The sequence below is a fragment of the Dipodomys ordii genome, unplaced genomic scaffold (assembly GCF_000151885.1).
Source record: "Dipodomys ordii isolate 6190 unplaced genomic scaffold, Dord_2.0 Scaffold51, whole genome shotgun sequence".
NCBI classification, from domain to species: domain Eukaryota; kingdom Metazoa; phylum Chordata; class Mammalia; order Rodentia; family Heteromyidae; genus Dipodomys; species Dipodomys ordii.
Window position 1 is genome coordinate 9,276,666 of NW_012267267.1, and position 21,813 is coordinate 9,298,478.

The 21,813-nt window shown below is 36.2% G+C and overlaps 1 protein-coding gene across 1 annotated transcript in view; it reads left to right on the top strand.

The window, feature by feature from the left end:
- Positions 1 to 21,813, top strand: part of Lrrc7 (leucine rich repeat containing 7) — a 284,370-nt gene that overhangs the window by 236,789 nt on the left and 25,768 nt on the right. The window contains exons 22-23 of the mRNA XM_013020506.1: positions 13,093 to 13,314; positions 19,375 to 19,467. Coding sequence (XP_012875960.1) covers positions 13,093 to 13,314; positions 19,375 to 19,467 — 315 coding nt within the window. The remainder of the gene's footprint in view (positions 1 to 13,092; positions 13,315 to 19,374; positions 19,468 to 21,813) is intronic.

Here is a 21,813-nt window from a genome sequence, read left to right on the forward strand (position 1 = left end):
GTGTGTGTGTGTGTGTGTGTGTGTGTGTGTGTGTGTGTGTGTGTGAGTGAGTGTGTGTGTGTGTGTTTGTGTAGTATGATCATTTTTATGTCCCTGATAATCTTCTCTCCTCTGATTCCACTTCCAAATTGCAATGGTAGTTTTTTCCAGGGCCATAAGGAAATATCTGTTTATGAAGCTTCAAGGAAGAACTATTCATTCCTTACTTTAATTTTAGAAGTTGTTTTGCTTTTAGATAGAGTAGATTTCAATGTTTCTACAAATGTAGAAAGGTCAGATCCAAAATCCCTTTTAGAAATCTTAAATTGTTTTGCTTTTCTCCATATGGCCAAACTACCTTTTGTGTCTAAAAACAGCTGGATCATATTTGTACTGGGATTGATTTTTCACTAGATACTAAAAGTTCATCTATTGTAGAACTTTCCAAAGGGCCCCGCATAAACTAGAACCATTTTAAAATATGTAGATATGCAAAACCAGTGTGGCAGGCACAGTGTAGTATCCCTGTAATCCCAGCATTTGAGAGGCTGAGGAAGAAGATCATAAGTTCAGGAAGATCATAAGAATACCCTGTCCCAAAAGCAAAAAGATAAATCACCTTAGAGATACACTGAAAGGTTTGGAGTTATGGCTCAGTTGGTATAGTGCCAGCCAATGAGTGAAAGTGTCACGTACTGAGTTCAAGTGTCTGTCTCAGTCAAAAAAAAAATACATTTACAAATTTAAAGGCGATTTTATTACTTTATGAATATCTAAAATATATAATCTTTAAATTGTCATTGGAGAATTACTTCTTAAAACTTTTCCCACCCAAAAATTTTTTTCTCTCAGGTAGCTATACATAAAGAATTGGGGGTAGAAGGACAAAGAAAGAAAGAAAAAGTACCTTTAATTCTGAGATTCAGCATAATGTTACTGAGATAACTTAGAGGATGAGGAAAGGAAGCTCATTTACATAGAAATAGAGGAAAGTACAATATAGATAAGAAACAGACCAGCATGAAATTAAATATTGGGGAACGTAGAGACAACCGAAAATAAAAGTGTATTTAAGGCTCTGAGAGTCAAGATATGGAAGAAGCAGATATGAAAATCAAACAGGAAAGTCTATATTAGAGACGAGAAATAGAAATGTTTCTATTTCCATCAGCATCAAGTCAAAAATTCTTACTCCTGTCAGTAAAATTGAATTTGAAAAAAAAATGATTCTGAAATTTTACTGATTATCATACTACAGCTCAGCTTTCCTTTTGTGCAGAAGGAAATGGGTCAGATAGAATAGTTTGGGGTCTTTTTTTGCTTAGGCTTTACAATTAGTAACAACTCATTATTAGTCATGAAGAACCCCAACAATAATGCCTTTACTTCATTAATCCCTAAGCAAATGAGAGGAATCATCTGTAAGTGCTACAATCTACCGCAATCTAGCTTCAGAATTTCTTCATTCTTTCTCAACTTTTTTCTTTTCTGATAGTAGAAAATCTTTTACTGATCCAAATAAATATTCCTTCTGGTTACTGGGCAGTACCACAGAAAAGATTTTAATTCCTTAAAATGCAAAACAGATTGGAATTTCTTACATAGAGTCATTCTGAGATCTGTTGAGTGAATTCCCTTCTGCATCCTCTCTCTCTTTCCTGACTCATGCAATGTCCCTGAGAACTCCTTATGGAGCCGTACGAAAGACTGCATTGACATTCATGGTAATAGCATATTATATTATGAGACAATGGATGACAAATAGCTTTAAAAAAAATAGTAACTAAGTGTCTTTGCTGTTGATGAGTCTGCCCCCAAACAAGAAATGAACCTAAAGAGGACAGAAGTCACAATTGCAGAATTTTTACAAAAAAAAAATCAGCCCAATAAGTAGTCCTTAATAAGACACTTCTTTTTTAATATATATTTTTATTGTATAGATACTGTACAGTTACGTGAGTGAGGTAATGAGTCCATTTCCTAGCTAGCATTGTTACCCCCTCCTTTGTTTTTCCCCTACCATCCTTTCCCTCCCTATCTCCCCAACTCGTCTTTCCCCCTCCCTCCCCACCCTGCTCCCTCTCCACACCTGAAGTTATAAAGTTCTTTTTCAACATAGTGTCTTGTACATCTCATTGTTACAATGGTTCAACCTGTATCCCTATTTAAGCATTTTGTTTTTTCCCTTCCCTTCCCCAAATTAGAAAAATGTATATACAAGATGCAGGGCACCGACATCAAATACAGTGAAAACAGGGGTTATACCATGGGGGAGGAACATACCAAAGAAACAAAAAAAAATCATGTAGTATATTCTAAATATGTTAAAAACAATAGCAAGAAAGAAAAAACCACTTGTGTCCCTATCTTGGAGTTCATTTCGCTTAGCATCATCTTATATAGTCATACACGTACAGCTTTTGACTTTTTCTGCTTGTCCTAGACATATACTAGTTATTGCAAATAAGGGAAACCATAGCCAATAGACACATGAAGAAACGCTCAACTTCTCCAGCCATAAAAGAAATGCAAATCAAAACAACATTGAGATTCCACCTCACCCCAGTTAGAATGGTTATAATCAAGAAATGAGACACTTCTTAATAGAAATATATACAATTTGTATTAATGGAAAGGTGTTTTTTTCAGGGGTCATAAAAGAAAAGAAGAACAGTGAGATGGGATTTAATATACCCAGATAAAAAGGAACATCTACCCCTAATGAGACTTGGAAAGAGATTCTAGAGCTAGTAATGCAACCCTACTTCCCTTTGAGTTTTGGTATCTGGAAATAGCCTAGAATCAATTGCTTGTGTGAATAATAGGTAATCGGTACTTAATAACATCCTTCTGGTTGATAAGGAACTTTAAAGAATTATTTCTAATCCATCAGTTGCCCAGAAAGCATTCATACCCACTCTTATACAATCAATCTTCCACTTGAACTTCCACTTAACTCCTGTTAAGAACCAGGAGAGGTTAAATACATACTGCATCACAAGGAATGTTTGTGGTTAGGATCAATTGTTGATAATATTTGGGACCCAGGAATCACTAATAGGAATCTCTTTGAGATTTCTAATGATCACATTTATTTATATATCAGTGTCATGTTAAGACACTGACTAACTCATTCTGTGTATTAAATCTATGCTTCTATCTCTACTAAACTTATGCAAGCATGGTTTTATGGCAATATTAGTTACTCTTCTGGGACAGAATCTAATACACTGAGGTTGAGATTGTACAAGCTATCATGGATAGAACAACCTAGAAAACATAAATATCTATGGTCTCAAATCAAGTCTCAATCACTTTTATGATGCCATAGAAGAGCATTAACTCCTATTGATATAAATCAAATGCAATTCTCAAAGTAAAACTTAACTATTGCCATGGTAATTTTTCCCAGAAACACCAACACAGCCATGTCTTTCGCCGTACTGTGGAAATAAGAATGAATATACCTATTAGACTCACAGTTTTACCTCCCTACAAATTAACATAACATGGAGATAGAAAAAGAGGAGATAGACAGAGAAATAGAGACAGAGACAAAGGCAGAGAGAAACTTGATGTTAAACAAGAATTATTTGCCAAGCAAAAGTATATGTCCTAGAAGGAGCCAAAATTCTATGAAGATGAGATTCTTGGTGGGGACAGAATTGTTCTCATCTAGACCAATTCTGAATTATTCTTTTGATAAGAGTGCAAATCCATAGAAGTGGCGCTGTAGTTCAAGCAGTAGAGTGCTAGCCTTGAGCTGAAGAGCTTAGGGACAGCACCCAGGCCCAGAGTTCAAGCCCCACGACCACAAAAAAAAAGTGCAAATCCAAAAACTGTCAATCAACTAGGTACTAAATCAGAGGAAGGAAATAAATTTGTCACTGAATAAAGCAACAGAAAGATTAGTGGATGAAAATACTTGAAACAAATGACTGTTCTTCAGAAAATTGAATTAACTCTAGCATAAATATTACCTTTGAGGCAAATCTAAAAGCAAAAGTTCAAGAGTAATCCAATGCAATAAAAGTGTACATAGTTGCAAATGTCATTGGAAACTTAGCTAACATAACACAGAGGGGAATCAAGGATTGTGACCAAGTAAGGGATGTCAAAACCATAAGATTCTGCCTGTGGCTAGTGACTCATGCCTATTCTAGATACTCAGGAGGATGAGATCTGAGGACCACAGGTTGGAAGTAGCCAGGGCAGAAAGTCTGTGAGACTCTTATCTCCAATTAACCACTAAAACAGCTAGACTGGATATGTATTATATTTGATGTATAACATTGCCCCTGTCCATTCAAAGGGGCCACTGTTCAACTTAATTTACTGATTACTAAAAATAACTTGTAAGTCTTTCTGAGCAGAATAGTTGTGAATCCTGAAGGTCTGGGATTGGATGATTTCCAGAAGTTAGTATTTGGGATTCATTCACAAAGCAGTAATTGGGAAAACATAGCTGCATAAATGAAGTTTAGTGATTGGCTTATTTTCAGAAACAGTTTGTAAGTGAGTTGTCATTGATTGATTACATCACATTTAAAACCAGTTCTTTCTGGTAGTTGTTTATTATTATGGCCAAAGAACAATCACTTTTATTCAGCAGATAGTAACTTTTTATTCTCATTGCTTTTCAGAGTATCTGCTGTGTATTGAACACTGCATTACTTCTTACAGTATTTCCTTTAAATCTCACAGCATTCTATAAAGCCTTTATTATTGTCTACAACTTTTACATGATAAGCAGAGAACTTAATACCTTGTGTAAGATTGCAAAACTAAAAGAAAAATGACTGCTCAAGGAATGAATCCCAGGTTCATCCAATTCCAAGTAAGAACCTACCTATATGCCTGTGTTAATGTTTTCAAATTGACACCTGGCATTTCTGTTACTAATTTTATTGTGTCAATCATGCAATATATAAGCTATTAAAGCTTGGCTTTTTAAACTCAGCTTTCTATGGAAATTAATCATCTCCTCTTTTATTATTGAATAATATTCCATGGTATGGATGATTAGCAGTTTAGCCCTTCCTCCTTTGAAAGGAAGCAGGATTGTTTTGGGTTTGGCTATTTTTAAAGAAAGCTGCCAGACATCCATGGACAGGTTTTGTGTGAATAATAAAAGTCTTCGAAAGTCCCTGAGATAGTTGCCCAGGTGTGCTTATATTTTGTACTTGTGTGCTTATATTTTGTTTATTTTAAAGCAAAACAGCATTGAACACTTTTGCAGAATGGCTCTACTATTTTATATTTCCAGTAGCACTAAGTGAGTGGTCCAGTTTCTGGCAATATAGCTTCAGTTCTTAGTAATATCTCTATGCTCTGTTTTAATCATTCTGATGGATGTAAAGTGATATCTCATTGCTTTTTTAAAAAATTTCCATAATGACAGATGATGTTCAACCTCTTTTAATGCATTTATTTGTCACCAGCTGTGTGTCCTCTTTGGTGAAATATCTGTATTTTTTTGGTCATACTCTCATTGGGTTTTTTTAGCCTTAACTTTTTACTTTTATGTTTGAGAGTTCTTTGTCATCATACACATAGACTGCAAATATTTTCAGCAAATCAGTGGAATCTTTTTAGTCTTTTACTATTTAACTCTGGGATCTATTTGGAATTGATTTTCATAAATGATGTAAGATGTAAGTTAAGCTTCATTTATTTTGTCTATGCGTTTTCAACAGATCCGGCATCATTTCTTGTAAGATACTTTGCTACTTTGAATTAATTTTCATTTTATCTTTGTTTAAAATAATTCGGACATACTTTTTGGGCCTAGGTATGTGTTCTGTGTCCTATTCCACTTGTCTGTGTGAATTCCTTCTGCAAACACCACATAGTGTCGACAGTTATGGCTATAATAAGCTTCAAATCAGATGCACTGACTCCTCCTCCTTTACATTCTACAGTGTCAGGATTTGGAGTTGACAGTTCCTTTTTACCAGAATTTGGAAGTCATTACACCAAATTCTCTGTCATCCATAACTTTAATAAAAAACCTCGATAGTCATTCAAGTTGTTTTTCATAGTATCATTCTCTGGTTGTTTTGAAGATTTTTTAATTTATATTTCAGTCTTAGACAATAATGATAATTCATCTACTAGTGGGTTTCTTTTGGGCTTTTCTGTGTGGGTTTCTCTCTGTTCTTGATTCTGCTGAATTTGTTGTTAAGTATTTTGTTTTGTTATTTTGGGGGGAGGGGTTTGTTTGCTTTGTTTACATTTGTTTTTGCCTCTTACAAAATTTCAGTACGTTTGGGCCATTCTCCCTTTTTTAACATTTAATTAATGAGAAACATTTTTTCCTCATTGTTTCTAAGGTTTTTTAATTTTTTAAAATTTTATTGTCAAGGTGATGTACAGAGGGGTTACAGTTACATAAGTAAGGTAATGAGTACATTTCTTGTTGAACTTGTTACCCCTCCCTTGTTTTTCTCCCACTTTCCCTCCTCCCAGTCCCACCCCCCCAAGTTGTACAGATCATTCCCAACATACTGTCTTGGGAATGTCGCTGTTGCATTGGTTCCCCCTTGTCCTTTGTCTCACCGTTTTGTTGTTCCCCTTCCCTTCCCATTATCTCTTTTGAAATTACTTAGCTTCATCCATTTTTCTTCTCCAATATGAATATTAAAGCTTTTGTCTTGTCCCCAACTTTCCTAACTTTTGCTCCTATCTTTTCCTGTATGCTTGCTCTCTATTATTCAGGGTGTATAATTTCTGTTGTCTTCTTCCAGCTCATGTTTTCTTTCCACTATTTTTTGCAGTCTGTTACTAAAGTTATCCACTTACTGACTTCTTGCTTCAAATTTTATGTTTCACAGCTCTAAAATTTGCAAATTTTTTTATTTGTATTTTTTATTTGTAAACCTTAGTAACATTTAATAAGAACAAGTTGGCTGAAAGTTTTCAGGATTTTTTTTTCTTTTAAAAAAGGGATTGAGCCGGGTGCTGGTGGCTCACGCCTATAATCCTAGCTACTCAGGAGGCTGAGATCTGAGGATTGCAGTTCAAAGCCAGCCTAGCCAGGAAAGTCCGTGAGACTCTTTTTTTCTTTTTTCATTTTGAAAATACTGGAGGGGATGTAGACAGAAGGGAACTCTACTGCATTGTTGGTGGGAATGTAAATTTGTTCAACCACTTTGGAAAGCAGTTTGGAGGTTTCTCAAAAGACTCCACAGAGAGCTTCCCTATGACCCAGCAATCCCACTTTGGACATTTACCCAAATGATCACAAACAAGAATATATATATATGTATATATATATATATACATATATATGTATATATACATATATACATATGTATATATACACATATATATGTATATATATATAATTTTGTTATTCATTTTGTTGGTAGTGGGGCTTGTAATCAGGGCCTGGGCACTCTCCCTAAGTACTTTTGTTCAAGGCTAGCTCTCTACCATTTTGAGCCACAGCTACACTTTTTAAAGATGATTTGGGATTTTCCTGCCCAGGCTTCAAACTTTGATCCTCAGATCTCAGCCTCCTGAGTAGCTAGGATTGATTACAGGCATGAGCCACCAGCACCCAGCTTCTATTTCTTCTTTTACTTTCATGTGAGTACCTGTGTGTGTGTGTGTGTGTGTGTGTGTGTGTGTGTGTTTGTGTGTGTGTGTGTGCTTGTGTGTATCTTGGGACTTGAACTAAGGGCCTAGGTGCTATCTCTGAGCATTTTTGCTGGAGGCTAATACTGTACCACTTGAGCTACAGCCCTACTTCTGGCTCTTTTTTATGGTAGTTAATTGGAGATATGAGTCTCACAGATTTTCCTGCCTGAGCTGGCTTCAAACTATGACTCTCATAACTCAGCCTCCTGAGTAACTAGGGTTACAAGCATGAGCCCATAATGCCTGGCGACATTTATTTCTTTTTTCTTTTACTTTTTTTTTCATTTTCTACTTCTTTACTGATTTGTTTTATTTCTTTGCTAATGGCTTTCTTTTTGAGTGTGTGTAATTTGGCCATTGAAGTTTTTTTCTTGGTGTCTGCTTAAAGTCAGATGATTCTAACATCTTTGCATTTACATTGTGATACCTCCATAACAATATCTATTAAGTATGATATTTCATTTGGTCTGATATCTTCCTGACTCTTGGTATAATGAGTGATTTTTCAATTCAAATCTGGATATATGTTTTTCATTATATTGCCAATCTCTGGATTTTATTCAAACCTTTTGTTTTAGGTAGGTTTCTCTGATACTTTATCCAGTGGAGACAGATGTCTAGTTTTCCCTTTTAAAATTCACTAACATCTGGGCTGGGAAGGTGGCTCAGTGGTAGAGCACTTGCCTTGCATGCATGAGGCCCTGGGTTCGATTCCTCAGCATCACATAAGCAAAAAGAAAAAAGCCGGAAGTGGCGTTATGGCTCAAGTGGTAGAGCACTAGCTCTTAAGTATTGCTCAGTGGGGATGGAAGTTACAACTCTGGACAATGTTTCCACTGATGATAGTGAAAGTCCCCATTCCCATTCCATCAGCCTTACCCCGTTGGAAAGGTAGGAGCAGTCTCATTGCTGCTAAGAGGTATAGGAAGCCTGAGATCCCCATGTAGGCTCCACTAGAACCACTGGGATAAGGCTTATTACTAGTCATTGGGGATGAGTTATCTTCAGCCCTTTATAAATGTGGCCTTTCTTAATAACCCTTCCAGCAGCAATGTTGGTTGGCTTTGTTATGCCCACATGTAGGCAGAAATTTAGGCTTCCCGTTAGGCCTTTGCTGGCATTATTACATTTGAGCTGTAGTTATTTCTATGGTGTTCACTATGGTAGGGAAGTGACTATCTAAAAGTATTTTGTGCACTAGGCTTTTCTTTTGTCCAGAAAGGGAGCTAGTTTTTGCTTGACATTGCTTGATACCTGTTGACAGTCACAGATTTCTTCATTCTTCAACTCGGTGTCTGGCTCTATATCTACAGGTTGTGACTTGGTCTCTAGGTGTCTTTTGTTATATTTGTTCAGAATCTTGCTATATTAGTTTATATACAATACCCAAAGATTGTCAGTAAATTTAAGGAAAGGAATAGGTGATAGTACACATTATCTATCTACATGAAAGCAAGTCTTCCTGGCTCACTTTTCAAAACATAGCCTATATTAAAAGGGGAATTTTAGAATATATGGCATGAATAAAAATGATACGTCTGGGTTTCTGTAATGGCTATTTAACAAAATTGCAAAACCATATTTTTAATGAGTTACTCAGTTATCCTTTGGAGATGATTCTGTATTATTGTGCTTGGTTCAGAACATTTTGAGACTTCTTTGGGGCTTTTAGGTAGTAATTTTTAGTTTAGTGAATCATCCTTTTGAACACTCTTAGTAGTATAAATCCTTTGAGACTATATTTTTTAAAGCAAGTCCTATGGGTTCAAGAACCAAGATGGGAAGTAAAACAAATGACCAAATTGGGAAATGCAATATCCTGCTTAGTCTAACACTCCTGGTTAAAAGAACAGTGTGAACCAAAGCATTATTGAAGTGATAGAGTCATTCTTTCATGTTATACAAAACCTCTCAAACACTTAACAACTTCCCATAATAAGACTGATTAGCTGTGGGATGAATTTTACTTGAACAATACCATTCAGTATCAAATCAACATTTCTTTCTACTAATTATAGCATAAATATTTCCGTGTTTCCTATGAGTATTGAAGCTTTTCACTGGAAATTTCATAGTTTATTTGGGGCCAACAATTCCATCACTATTCTCCTGAAATACATGTTGTTTGGCCCAACATCCCCATGAAGGCTTCTAACAAATGTCAAAGTTTTTCTATTTCTTTTTATCATTCAAAATGTGTAGCACAGCCTTAACAGAAACCTTTGTGTCCAAATTCCCCTCAGTGTGAGTCAGTGTTCATATAGCTAACCTCTGCTTAAATAAATCCAGACTCTGACATTTTCATCAGCCCTTTGTGCTCCATCAAACACATCTCTATTACCTTCTCTCAGTCTTTGTGCCACTAAAACAAGAAGTGTTCTCTACAGACCTCCTGCACCATAACTGTCCCTCCAGATGTTTTGTCATTTATGTTTGTTTAACTTTACACAATATTGGGTGTGTTAATTTTTTGCTTTGTACAGCTATTATTTACTATCACCATTTAACACAGCCTATCACCCAAGAGAATAAAAGTGCTGCCATTGCAAACAAAATCACTTTACAGCAGGTTCCCTACCATGCCTCCTTTTTGTTTTGCCAATCCATCTGAGAACACAATTGCTTTCTGTCGATTTGTAGTAATTGAAAGCCTACTAAAGACAAAAGCCTCATCTTTTTTGTTTAACTCTTAAGTTTGAAGCCACCTGCATAGCATCTAAAATGGCTAATAGATCTAATTAACCAAGTAGGAAATAGCCTTTTGACAAATTCAAGAGCTGCTAAAACAACTGAATATATCCTCTCAACAATATCATCCTTTTGTTCCTCTGGACATGGTTTTTTTGTTCTTGGTCCCGGTCATGAGGAGCTGTCCCTGAGTTTTTGCACTCAACGCTAGCTAGTGTTTTACTGCTCTGGACCACTGCACCACTTCTAATGGTTAATTGGAAATGAGAGTCTCACAGACCTTGCTGCCTGAGCTGTGTTAAACCACAGTTCTCAGCTCTCAGCTCTCTGAGATGCTAGGATTACAGGCATGAGCCACCGGCACCAGGTCCACATGATTCTTTTTAATTTACAGTTAAACTATTTTTAGTAGGATGCCAACTATGAGAAAGAGGGCAGCAGTATAATGCCATGTTTAAAGGCATGACCTTTGATAGCCATGATTCAATGCTGGTCATGATGGTTTACGAGTTGTACAAATTTGTAGGAAAACTGACTTCACCTTTCTGAGCCTTGAATTTCCTTCTTAGCAAAACTGGACAAGACAGTAAAGGTAACTGTTATAGTAACAATGTCTTGTGAAGATTAATGGAGAAGGTATGTGAAAGACACTTTGATTGAATTTTTTTGCTCCAAGTGTTTGTGTGGCATGAGTTATTTATTAAACATAGTTACCATGCCAGTTAGAAAAACAGCACATAGCACCTGGTGCTTCCCCTAAAAGAATCCAACGTCCACATTGAGCTCAGATTTTCTCATGAAGAGAAAACTAGTCAGAAGGCTATTACAGTTCTTTAATCAAGAGTACTAGGTTTCCACTGTCGGACAGACTGTTAACAGATTGTTCAACAAAGTAATCTTTAAGCAGTCACTATTGACTTCCTCATGTAGATAGTAAATTAAGGAGCCAAACTATGGGGGCTTTTTTAATGGTTAAGTACTTGTACTTATAGGTTACAATTCCATAAGCCAGGATATGAGTACAAGGCATCTTGATCACTGTCATCTTTTCCACCATCTTCACAACAGTTTTGACTTCCTTCTAAGTTTATTTGGTGCAAAATTTCTTGATGATGTTTTGCTCTTTCTCCCTTTCTCTTCTCCAAGCACTGAAGACCCATGACTTCTATGTTAGTGGATATGAAGAATAGATTTAATTGTGAAAGACAGACTCTACTCCCAGCTTATCTAACTGCAGATGTAACCACACACAGAATGAGTCCATTCGGAATGTAGCAGTTCAAAATATGATAATAGCATTATATTGTTTTATATTAAATATCATACAGGCTTTACCAACCATAAAAACTTAGAATTCAATGGAAGCACAAAAGAATAAATTTGTACTAAACACTTTACCACAATAGTGCTCAATCTTCTAGATGGCTGAAAAGTTAGAATGCGCTCTTTCATGCAGATTTCTAAGAATGCATACAGTCTATAGACCATTTCCCTTTGTGAGATTATCTTAATTGTATATATAAGGTTATTATTTTGTGATCTCTGTATGTGTTAAACAGTGTTGGGTAGGTAATTGATCTTACATTGTACTGAAACATTTTGCAACTTGTCCTTCAGTTTCTCATAAAGTTGTAATGTTGTGAATGTAAAAATATATATATAATACCAAAACAGCTGATTGAACATCTACATTCCAATCAAATTGTTTCTTTTACCCTGCATATTGCCAAATAGCAAAATTGAATATTTTCTTTTTAAATTGCCTCTTGCTTAAAATCCAACAATATACTTTCCCACTTTAAATGGGTTTCACTGTAGTTCTCACTATAGCTTATCACCACATTATCATTGTAGTTTCTTTGTTGTGTGCATGTGTTGCTCTTTAAGAACTGTAAAATAGCCGGGCACTGGTGGCTCACACCTGTAAGCCTAGCCACTCAGGAGGCTAAGACCTAAGGATCAGGATTCAAAGCCAGCCTAGGCAGGAAAGTCCATGAGACTCTTATCTCCAACTAACCACCAGAAAACCACTTGAGTGTTGTGGCTCAAGTGGCAAAGCACTTGCCTTGAGCTGAAGAGCTCAGGGATAGCATACAGGTCCAGAGTTCAAGTCCCATGACCAACCAAAAGCAAAAAACACCTTCAAAATAAAGCAAGTGTGCATAGCTTATTTTAAGACTTTTCCATATCTAATGCCTCCACAAACTACAGGTAGTCCTATGAACTTACCACATGATTAACTTTTAGGGTAACTTAGAATTTCCAAAAGACATAATCTTGACTTAATACTATAACAAATTAATAAGTGTTGACTATAAATGCCAGAACAAGATTCCTATACACCTTTATCATAAAACTTAGGGAATCTAATTATTTTTTTCAGAATTATGAAACAGGTTTATCATTTCCCTTCATGTTAAAATATATTACATATCTCCATTTCTAAAAACTAAAATAAAATTGCCAGCTGTAGCTCCCTTTGTTTTTAATTATGGCTTCTTTTGCTTCTTGATATCTTTCAGGTTCCCTTAAAATAAGAATTGAAATAAGTTTTGTCAAGCCACTATTTGGCCATGAATATATTTAATACAAACTTGCCCCAATATTTACATTTTCCCAAACCCAAGTAGGCATGCCCTTACTGTTTCTTCATTATCCATTCTAGCTGTGGCTAACAGACCAACCATTCTTCTCTACGGAGAAGGCATTCCGTGCATGTGTTCTGCTTTAATCATATCTTTCCCGTACCAGGACCGTCTGCCTGACAGATTATCTTTCCCACAGGCAGGCAGCCACATCCAGACTTTGATGGGGTCACAAAGCCTTCAGCATCGCAGCCGGGAGCAGCAGCCATATGAGGGAAACATAAACAAAGTGACCATCCAGCAATTTCAGTCACCATTGCCTATTCAGATCCCCTCTTCACAGGCCACCCGGGGACCTCAGCCTGGACGGTGCTTAATTCAAACTAAAGGGCAAAGGAGTATGGATGGCTATCCAGAGCAGGTGAGAAGAGAATTTATAACTGACTCATTTTGAGGAAAAAAGACTTGGTTGGCCTCTCTTTTTGTTCTTTCTTTCCTTCTTCCTTCCTTTTTTTTTTTTTGTGCTGGTACTAGGGCTTGAACTCAGGGCCTGGGTGCTGTCCCTGAGCTTTTTTGCTCAAGGCTCGAGTTCTAGCCACAGCTCCACTTCTGTCCTGTTGGTCTCTAATTGTAAATAAGAGTCTCCTGGACTTTCTTGCCTGGGCTGGCCTCCAACTAGGATCCTCAGATCTCAGCCTCCTGAGTAGCTGTGATTTCAGGCATGAGCCACCAGTGTCCTTCTGCCTTCAATTATAAATGTGGTTGAGGACACATCATGCTGGCAGCCTGTGTTGAATGGGGTGAAATAAGCTCTGTAGGGATTTTATCATTATGTGCAGTGGATAGAGCTGTCACATCTAAACATTTGTGGTTGAAGCTAGACACTAGTGACTCGTACCTGTAATCCTAGCTACACAGCAGGCTGAGATCTAAAGATCACGCAGACAAAGCCAGCCCTGGCTGGCTTTAGAAGTAGCGCAAAATAAAGTAAAGCTGCTTCTCTTTTGGCATCTGTAAAAGTAGGATATGTTTTTCTATTGTAGAATCTGTTTTGCTTCCTTAGAACCAGAAAACAGAAGGGAATGGTAACTATTGAGTTACATTAAGATTCGGAAGTAAGACTTAAGGATCTTAATACTCAGTATAAAATTTAATTTATCTTAGTTTATTCTTCAGATGATTACACAAAGCACTCACTGACTGCTAATTCCTTAATATGGTTTATAAAGGCTTCACTTTATTGCTGCTTACTCAAAGCTTTACATGCTAACCGCCTTATTTTCTAAATATATCAGTCAAGATTAACTTCATTCTCCAGAGTTTTTGTCTTTATATTTATCATTGGCTCCAGCTGCTTTAAACATTGTTTCTATTTCTTACCACCCATCTGGAAATTGAAATGATGTATTACCATTCTCAGCATCATAGGTACGTCTTTCAAAATAATTCTCTTCCTTTCCTCCCTTGATCTAGGCCAACTGTTTGATTTAATGCATAATAAGCCAGGCAGGTTCCTTTAATCAGATAATGATGGGTAAGGTTTTACATTCTCCAGCGCTTCTAACTATTAATAAACCTTTGAGTTATGCTTCACTAAAGAAGAGTGAAATGTTGCTTACATCCACTGCCCCTTAGAAATTCAGGACCTCAGCCCAGTTCTCTGGTTCAGTCATTCTCCTCTGTAACTTCAGAGGGTTCTTTTTTCTCCCCTAGAATCAGTACATTTAAAAATCTACTGAGATCAAAACCCTCTTTAACCTACTTTGAATTATAAAGTTATTACTACTATGTAGCTAATCTGAATAAACAAACACATAATTTCATAAAATATGAATAATACGAAGATTACTAAATTTAACATTTCCATGTCAATTCAGATTTATTCTTTCAGAGAATGTATTTACAGTCAGCAGCTTTCTAGTGTTTTTATTTATAGCTCTGAATCTCAAACTATGAGAGAAAAAGGTAAGCCTTAGGGCTATATTAAGGGAGAACATAGTGATATATGTAGAATAAGTAGCTGCCAAAGCAAAACTGAGAGAGAGACATGTCATTGCAATGCTTTATTCACATCTCTCAGAACCCTTTTATGAATTAACTGGTTTTAATTGATAATGCTGTGATCCATATAAATCAGTTTCTATTTTACTAAGAAACTATGGCTTAGAGAAGTTAAGTGTATTGGCTGTTGTCATACAATTCAAAAGCTGAGCAAGAATTAAAACTAGTCTCGTGGGTCTACCACATTACATATCACATACTGGCTACACTGCATCCTCACACAGTTCAAGAGTTAAGTTCACACTGTCACAATAAATCAATAGGAAACTACATCCTCCAGCTCATGCATTCTAACATGTGACTGTCGCACAACTTATAAAGTTAATGTATAAAATTAATTGTGTTGAGTTGCACAGTATTTGTGTCCAGTCATGAGTCATAAATTCATAACTGCAGCATTATTTTGGTGACTGGACAAGAAAGTTGTATGGGAAAAATATTTATAACTACACATACTTTAAGAGGTAGAGGATGAAATATGGGGTATTCATGAAATCAGTAAATAACAGACATTCACGCCATTTAATACCTACTTTTGAACTGCTATGAATTATCAATTAATTTTTAAACTCTATATTTTGATAGTATGCATTGTTTCTATATAGTATTGGGTTCAGTGTGTTATCTCAACACACATGGTATTGACTGCTCTAATAGAGACTCCCTTTATCTACTCGTCCAAATTCTTAACCTGTGGTATGACTGTCTGCATTCGATTTATTTTCTTCCAGTTTCCATATATGAAAGTCCTGATGTCTAGCTTATTATATTTAACATTATATCTTCTCATTCCATGAATTTTGCTGTACATAACAGAATTTCACCCTTTAAGGCTGAATAATATTCTATTGTTGATCTATACTACTTTGGGTCTTTCCTTCATGCTAGAAAGACAGCTCCAAGAGCTCCAGAATTTGTCAGATTTCAAAAAAGTAAATAAAAGCAGGACTGCATTTCCTGGAATCCCTGGAGATCATTGTATTATGCTTTTTTGATTTGGTTACTTACCAAATTCTATTTTTTTAAATCACATTTTTAGGAAATATAGTCCTTTGTTTCAGATCTAGATAACCTGCTATCTAAATGATATCACCTATATATCACCTACATAGCATCTAGATAGCATAGTGGCTCAGGATTGGGGAGTGGGTAGCACTTCAGATAAATATTAAAGTCAAGTAACTAAAAGAACAATAAATAGATCTGAAGCAATAAAAGCAAATAGCCACTAAAAGTTTTGTAATATATACTGCTGAGAAACAGGATGATCAATAGGCAGCCAATTCATTATGGCATCACTGTATGTTTCTGTAGTGTTAGCCCTTAAGTATAAATATATAAATAACACCCCCCAACACACACACACACACACACACACACACACACACACACACACACTTTCTTTATTCCTGGTGCTTTTTAAAATCATTGTAGGACCAAATCAGAACACTACCTTCTAAGGATCATAGATTATGACCTCACAGGCCCTCACTAGGACATCATAGTCTATTTGCCATGAAGTTCTCCTTTAAACAAGTCCAATTACTTTAATTAAAATAAGATAAGCACAGACCAGAAATCTCAAGTACAGCGAAATGATGGATGTTGACTCTGAGAGGAACTAATGCACTGCTGGTGCTCATTCATTGCTTTTATGTTTTTAGCCAGAAAGGTATTCATCATAATCATCTTTTGAAAAAAATCAAAATAATGATTACAATAAAATTAGCTATTTTTTAGACTCCTAAACTTGGCCTTTAGCTCAGACACTGCATTTCCCCTTTGCTAATCTTTGGTTTCATGCTATAGTCTCTTCCATTTTATGGTCTCTTTGGGTCTTAGCGGGCAGGTGGAACTCCTTATGTGTGAGATGAATACTCCTCCTGACATGCTTTACAAGACCCAGTAGCCACAATGCAAGCTATTAGATATACCTTAGCATGCCCAAAAGCAGTCTAGCTTCAGATCAGAATTTATGTGTGTTTATCACATGTATAAAACCACGGTGTCATCTCTATCATTTCTGTTATTAAAAAATATATATTGAGACAGTTTGTCAAATATGTTTGGCACGTGTGAAATTTGTTTTCCTTGGATTTTAGTGCCTTACAGATTTACAATAGTATAAAATAGATGTAGTCCCTACCTTTAAAAAAAATGACTGAAAACAACTCCCAGCAATTTTCTGTGTAAGTGAAATCTTCTGTGTTTGGTTCCTTTCAGGTTGTAGAGTAGCCTAGAGAAAGCCAGAAATGTAGACACTTTCTGTGTTGCATAAGAGGAAATTTTCTCATTGGGAAGATAAAACCCGAGATTGAAATAATTTATTTCCAAATGCATATGTGGGCAACCACAAAAGAAAGCATAATTATAATAGTTTCTTTTTTCTTACATTTAACTAACAAAAAGTATCCAAAAGATTAATACATTGAATAAGGCCAAAATACTCCCTCCAGAAAAATTGAACTATTTTAAGCTCTTATCCATAGATTGTGGACTAAGTATAACTATTATAAGCTGTAATTTCTTTTTTTTCTTTTTATTAATTCTGAGAATACCATACAGAGGAGTTACAATTACATGGGCAAGATAACAAGTACATTTCTTATCAAGCATTGTTACCTCCTCTTTGTTTCCCCTTCACATCCCTTCCCATACTCCCCCCATCTCCCCCCACCTGGTCCCCCCCCACCAAAGTTGTAAATGATGTTGGTATAATTTGTGGAGGGGAAGGGCAAAAACAAATCGTTTAAATAGGGATACAGTTGGACCCATTGCAGCAATGAGATGTACAAGTCGTTATGTCAAAAAACAAACTTTAATTTCTGCCATTCTATGATATAGCACAAATGCCTTAATTGAAAGAAAAGCTATAGATAAATATATTTTAGCATAAAAAGATAGAATGTATTTTGATAATTACATTTACCCATAGTTTAGAAACTACTCATTGAAATGACTATTACTATTTTTTTAAACTACTATATAAATCACATTAGTGAATAAATTGTAAATATGCAATGTATACATTTATAATATATAAATATATGAGATATATATTACATGCAGAGCCAGCAGTATTCCTCAACCCACACATGCCCCGCTTCCCCTCCCCCAGCTCAAGATCACCAAGAATTTTTGTTTGTTATCATTGCTTTAGGTAATCCATAGTACTACTTTTCCTTCTAAATACTTGATTTCTACTCTGTGTTAGACTTCAGAACTGACAGCACTTTTACTACAGCCTCACCCTAAGGTGGACCCAACTCCTCATGCTGTCACACCCTGTAGTCCTACCAAACCCAAGGCTCCTGTGTTCGTGTACTTTTTTTGATCTGAAGTATTGGGGAGTAATAAAACAGAGGACATTAGATAGCAGCCTTCACTATTTATTTGACATTCCTTGTCACAACATCTCCACATTCTTGACCTTTTTCTTCCATCTTTTCGTGTTCTCCCTTTCTTTTTGGATCCCTAACTTCCGTTATAGAGCTGCTATCACACTCAAAACTCTGCTCAGAGGCAGCTTCATTCTCCCTGTATTTCACCCTCACTCCAGCTCCCTAAGAACCCTAATGTTCCTAAATACTATCACCACTGAATGTGCAAGTGAATTGTACCATCCTTCTAGAAAGCAGAGCAACTTATTTAAGCACCTTACTTATTTAACTTTTTCCTACTTATTCATTTAGTCCTATCTAACTAGTCGGAGTGGAGTGGAATCTTGGCTCAAGTGGTAGAATGCCAGCTTTGAATGAGGAGTGAAAGCACAATGCCCTGAGTTCAAGCATAAGTACCAGCACAAAATTAATAATAGTAGGGCTGGGATGTAGCTCAGTGGCAAAGCACTTGCCTAGCAGGTGCAACATCCTGGGTTCGATCCCAGTACCTAGCAAGTGCAACGTCCTGGGTTCGATCCCAGTACCAAAAAAGAAAAGACAAAAAAATTAATAATAGTAATGAGGAGGTAACAATGCTGGATAGGAAATGTACTCCTTACCTTACTCATGTCACTATAACCCCTCTGTACAGTATTTCTACAATAAAAATTAATAATAGTAATAATAATAATGTCTGAATACAGTGAATTTATAGTAAGATTGGATAATACATAATCTTTTAACTCTTCATAAGACATTGTTTTGCAAACCTGGTAGTCATAAGCTAGTCCTGCATATGATAACAAGTAAGTCCCTCCCTAATAACTGCCTGCCTGAGATATTTAAACCTAGTTTCCATCATAAGTGGTGCATATAGAAACACTGAATGCTGTGTTAAGGTTTATTGTATCTTCTATATCCCAGGTCAACATTGGTTCCCCCTAAAAACTTGAATGTAAACATTTCACTGAGATGGACTAACTTGAAAGCATTTAGCTTCGATTCCCATTTGATTACATTTTTCTATTTTTTTTACATAGTTTTGTGTGAGAATAGAAAAGAATCCTGGTCTTGGATTTAGTATCAGTGGTGGAATTAGTGGACAAGGAAATCCATTCAAACCTTCTGACAAGGTAAGAAAAGTATTTCTTATTGGAAATTTTAGTTATATAAAATGCTGATTTCTACTGTTATATAATGGAGAAAAGTATGTTAAATATTATGTTATTGTGATTTAATGGCCCATGTAACACCAATTAAAACTTTACCCAGGGAAGGTAAGAATTCACTATAATGCTTGAAAAATTCTAAGAGTAAGAAAACACACACATTTATACACATATACATCCTCTCAAGCTTTCTTGAAGTCTACTTAAAGCCAAATGTTTTTGGTGGTATTTTGTAATTATTTTTAGGGAAGAAGTATTTTTTGGGTTTGGTTTTACTTTTTCTTTTTTCTTTTTTCTTTTTTTTTTGTTGGTCATGGGGGTTGAACTCTGGGCCTGAGCACTGTCCCTCAGCCCTTCAGCTCAAGGCTAGTGCTCTATCACCTGAGCTACAGCACCTCTTCCTGGTTTTACTTTTTGACTTTACACTTGTATATATTGTACAGGAAGGAAGCTACATAGGCAATTTACAATTAATTTTTGTCAAGGGATTATTTGTAAATCACTTATTACTGAAGGAAACTCTTCTCACAGTGACACAGTGATTATGTTGTAATTCAGTGCTAGGGCAAGCTGACTAACATCTCTTCAACCCACCAGGCTTCTAAAGAATTTTATTAATAGAAATACAGTACTGAAAAGCCACAGAAAGCAAATTTGTATGAGGAAAGGAACTGTATTAGCTGAACAAGCTATTCATTTTATCCCTGCTTGTCAAACCATGGAAAAAGTTGAAAGCTCCCCCCCCCACTCAACCCTGGCCATTGTCTAGACACTCAACTTGCCACCCTGTTCACATGTGGTCTGCCAATTCCATGTCAACCTTTAATAATTTTTACATTGAAAAAATAAAATTTACCCTGAGCTGCATAACCTGCCCTGGTACCATCAAGTGTTTAATATTTTCAGCATTGAATCAATTAGTAATTAAAACTTGATGGTAATTGAAATGCTCTACTTTTGACCCCACCAAACTTAATTGCTTTAAGTGGCATCTTAAACTTCTGAGAAAATGAAGGAAAAGAAAAATCACATTTGAATAAATCTCCACAAGGTCTTGCTTTAACTTTAAGTGACAACCTGGTACAGACCCTTTCAACCTTCTACTAATATAAAAGTAACACATTAATCAATTTCTGGTAATGAAACATGCTTCTGAAATATCTTGAAGGTTCCTATTGTAAAGACTTGTGAAACTAGAGAGACTTTAATAAAACATTTTCTTAGACTTCTTTCTACTCTTTGTGTGTGTGTGTGTGTGTGTGTGTGTGTCGGGCATGGGTCTTGAACTCTGGGCCTGGACGCTCTCCCTTAGCACTTCAACTCAAGGCGAGAGCTCTACCACTTGAACCACAGTACCACATCCAGTTTTCTAGTGGTTTGTTGGAAATAAGAGTCTCTTGGACTTTCCTGCCCAGGCTGGCTTTGAACCGCAATCCTCAGATCTCAGCTTCCTGAGAAGCTAGGATTACAGGCGGTGAGCCACTGGCTCATTTTTTATATCCTCCCTGTTTTTATGGGGGGGAATAATCAAAATGGGAAATGTTACGCTATAACATTAATTGGGAAGAAAGGAACAAGATGAAAATCTCCAGCAATCATAGATGTGGGCTCTTTTGGTCAATAGACTGGAGCAGCTGTTCCTATATAAGAACTGTGCATGACACAGCCCTGAATAATTAGGGGAATACCATTTATAAACATCTGTAGATCTATTTCATTCACATTTGAAATGATGTTAAGAATAAGCATGGGTTTATCAGAATTAAAATAATTGATGGTTAAATGGACCAACTATTTAATTTTTTTTTGGCTGGTCTTGGCACTTGAACTCAGGACCTTAGTGCTGTTCCTGAGCTTTTGTTCTGAAGGCTAGCACTCTACTACTTGTGCATTTTGTAGTTAATTGAAGATAATAGTCTCATGGTCTTCTCTATCTGGGCTGTCTTTGAACGGCAATTCTCAGATCTCAGCCTCCTGAGTAGCTAGGATTACAGGCATGAGCCATGGGGGACAAGTTTACTTACTTAATTTTAATAAATTATTCATAGACCCAAGACAAAAAATATTAAAGTTCAAAATTATCAGAAATAGGCTGATGATCATGACTCAAGTGCTAAGCACCTGCCTAGCAAATGTGTTCAAATCCTTGTATTGCCAAATAAAAAATTATCAGAAACATATGTGATACTTTTTTTGGGGGGGGGTCCTGTCATGGGGCTGAACTCTGGGCCTGGGGGCTGTCCCTCAAATCTTCAGCTCAAGGCTAATGCTCTACCACTTGAGCCACAGCACTACTTCCGGCTTTTTTCT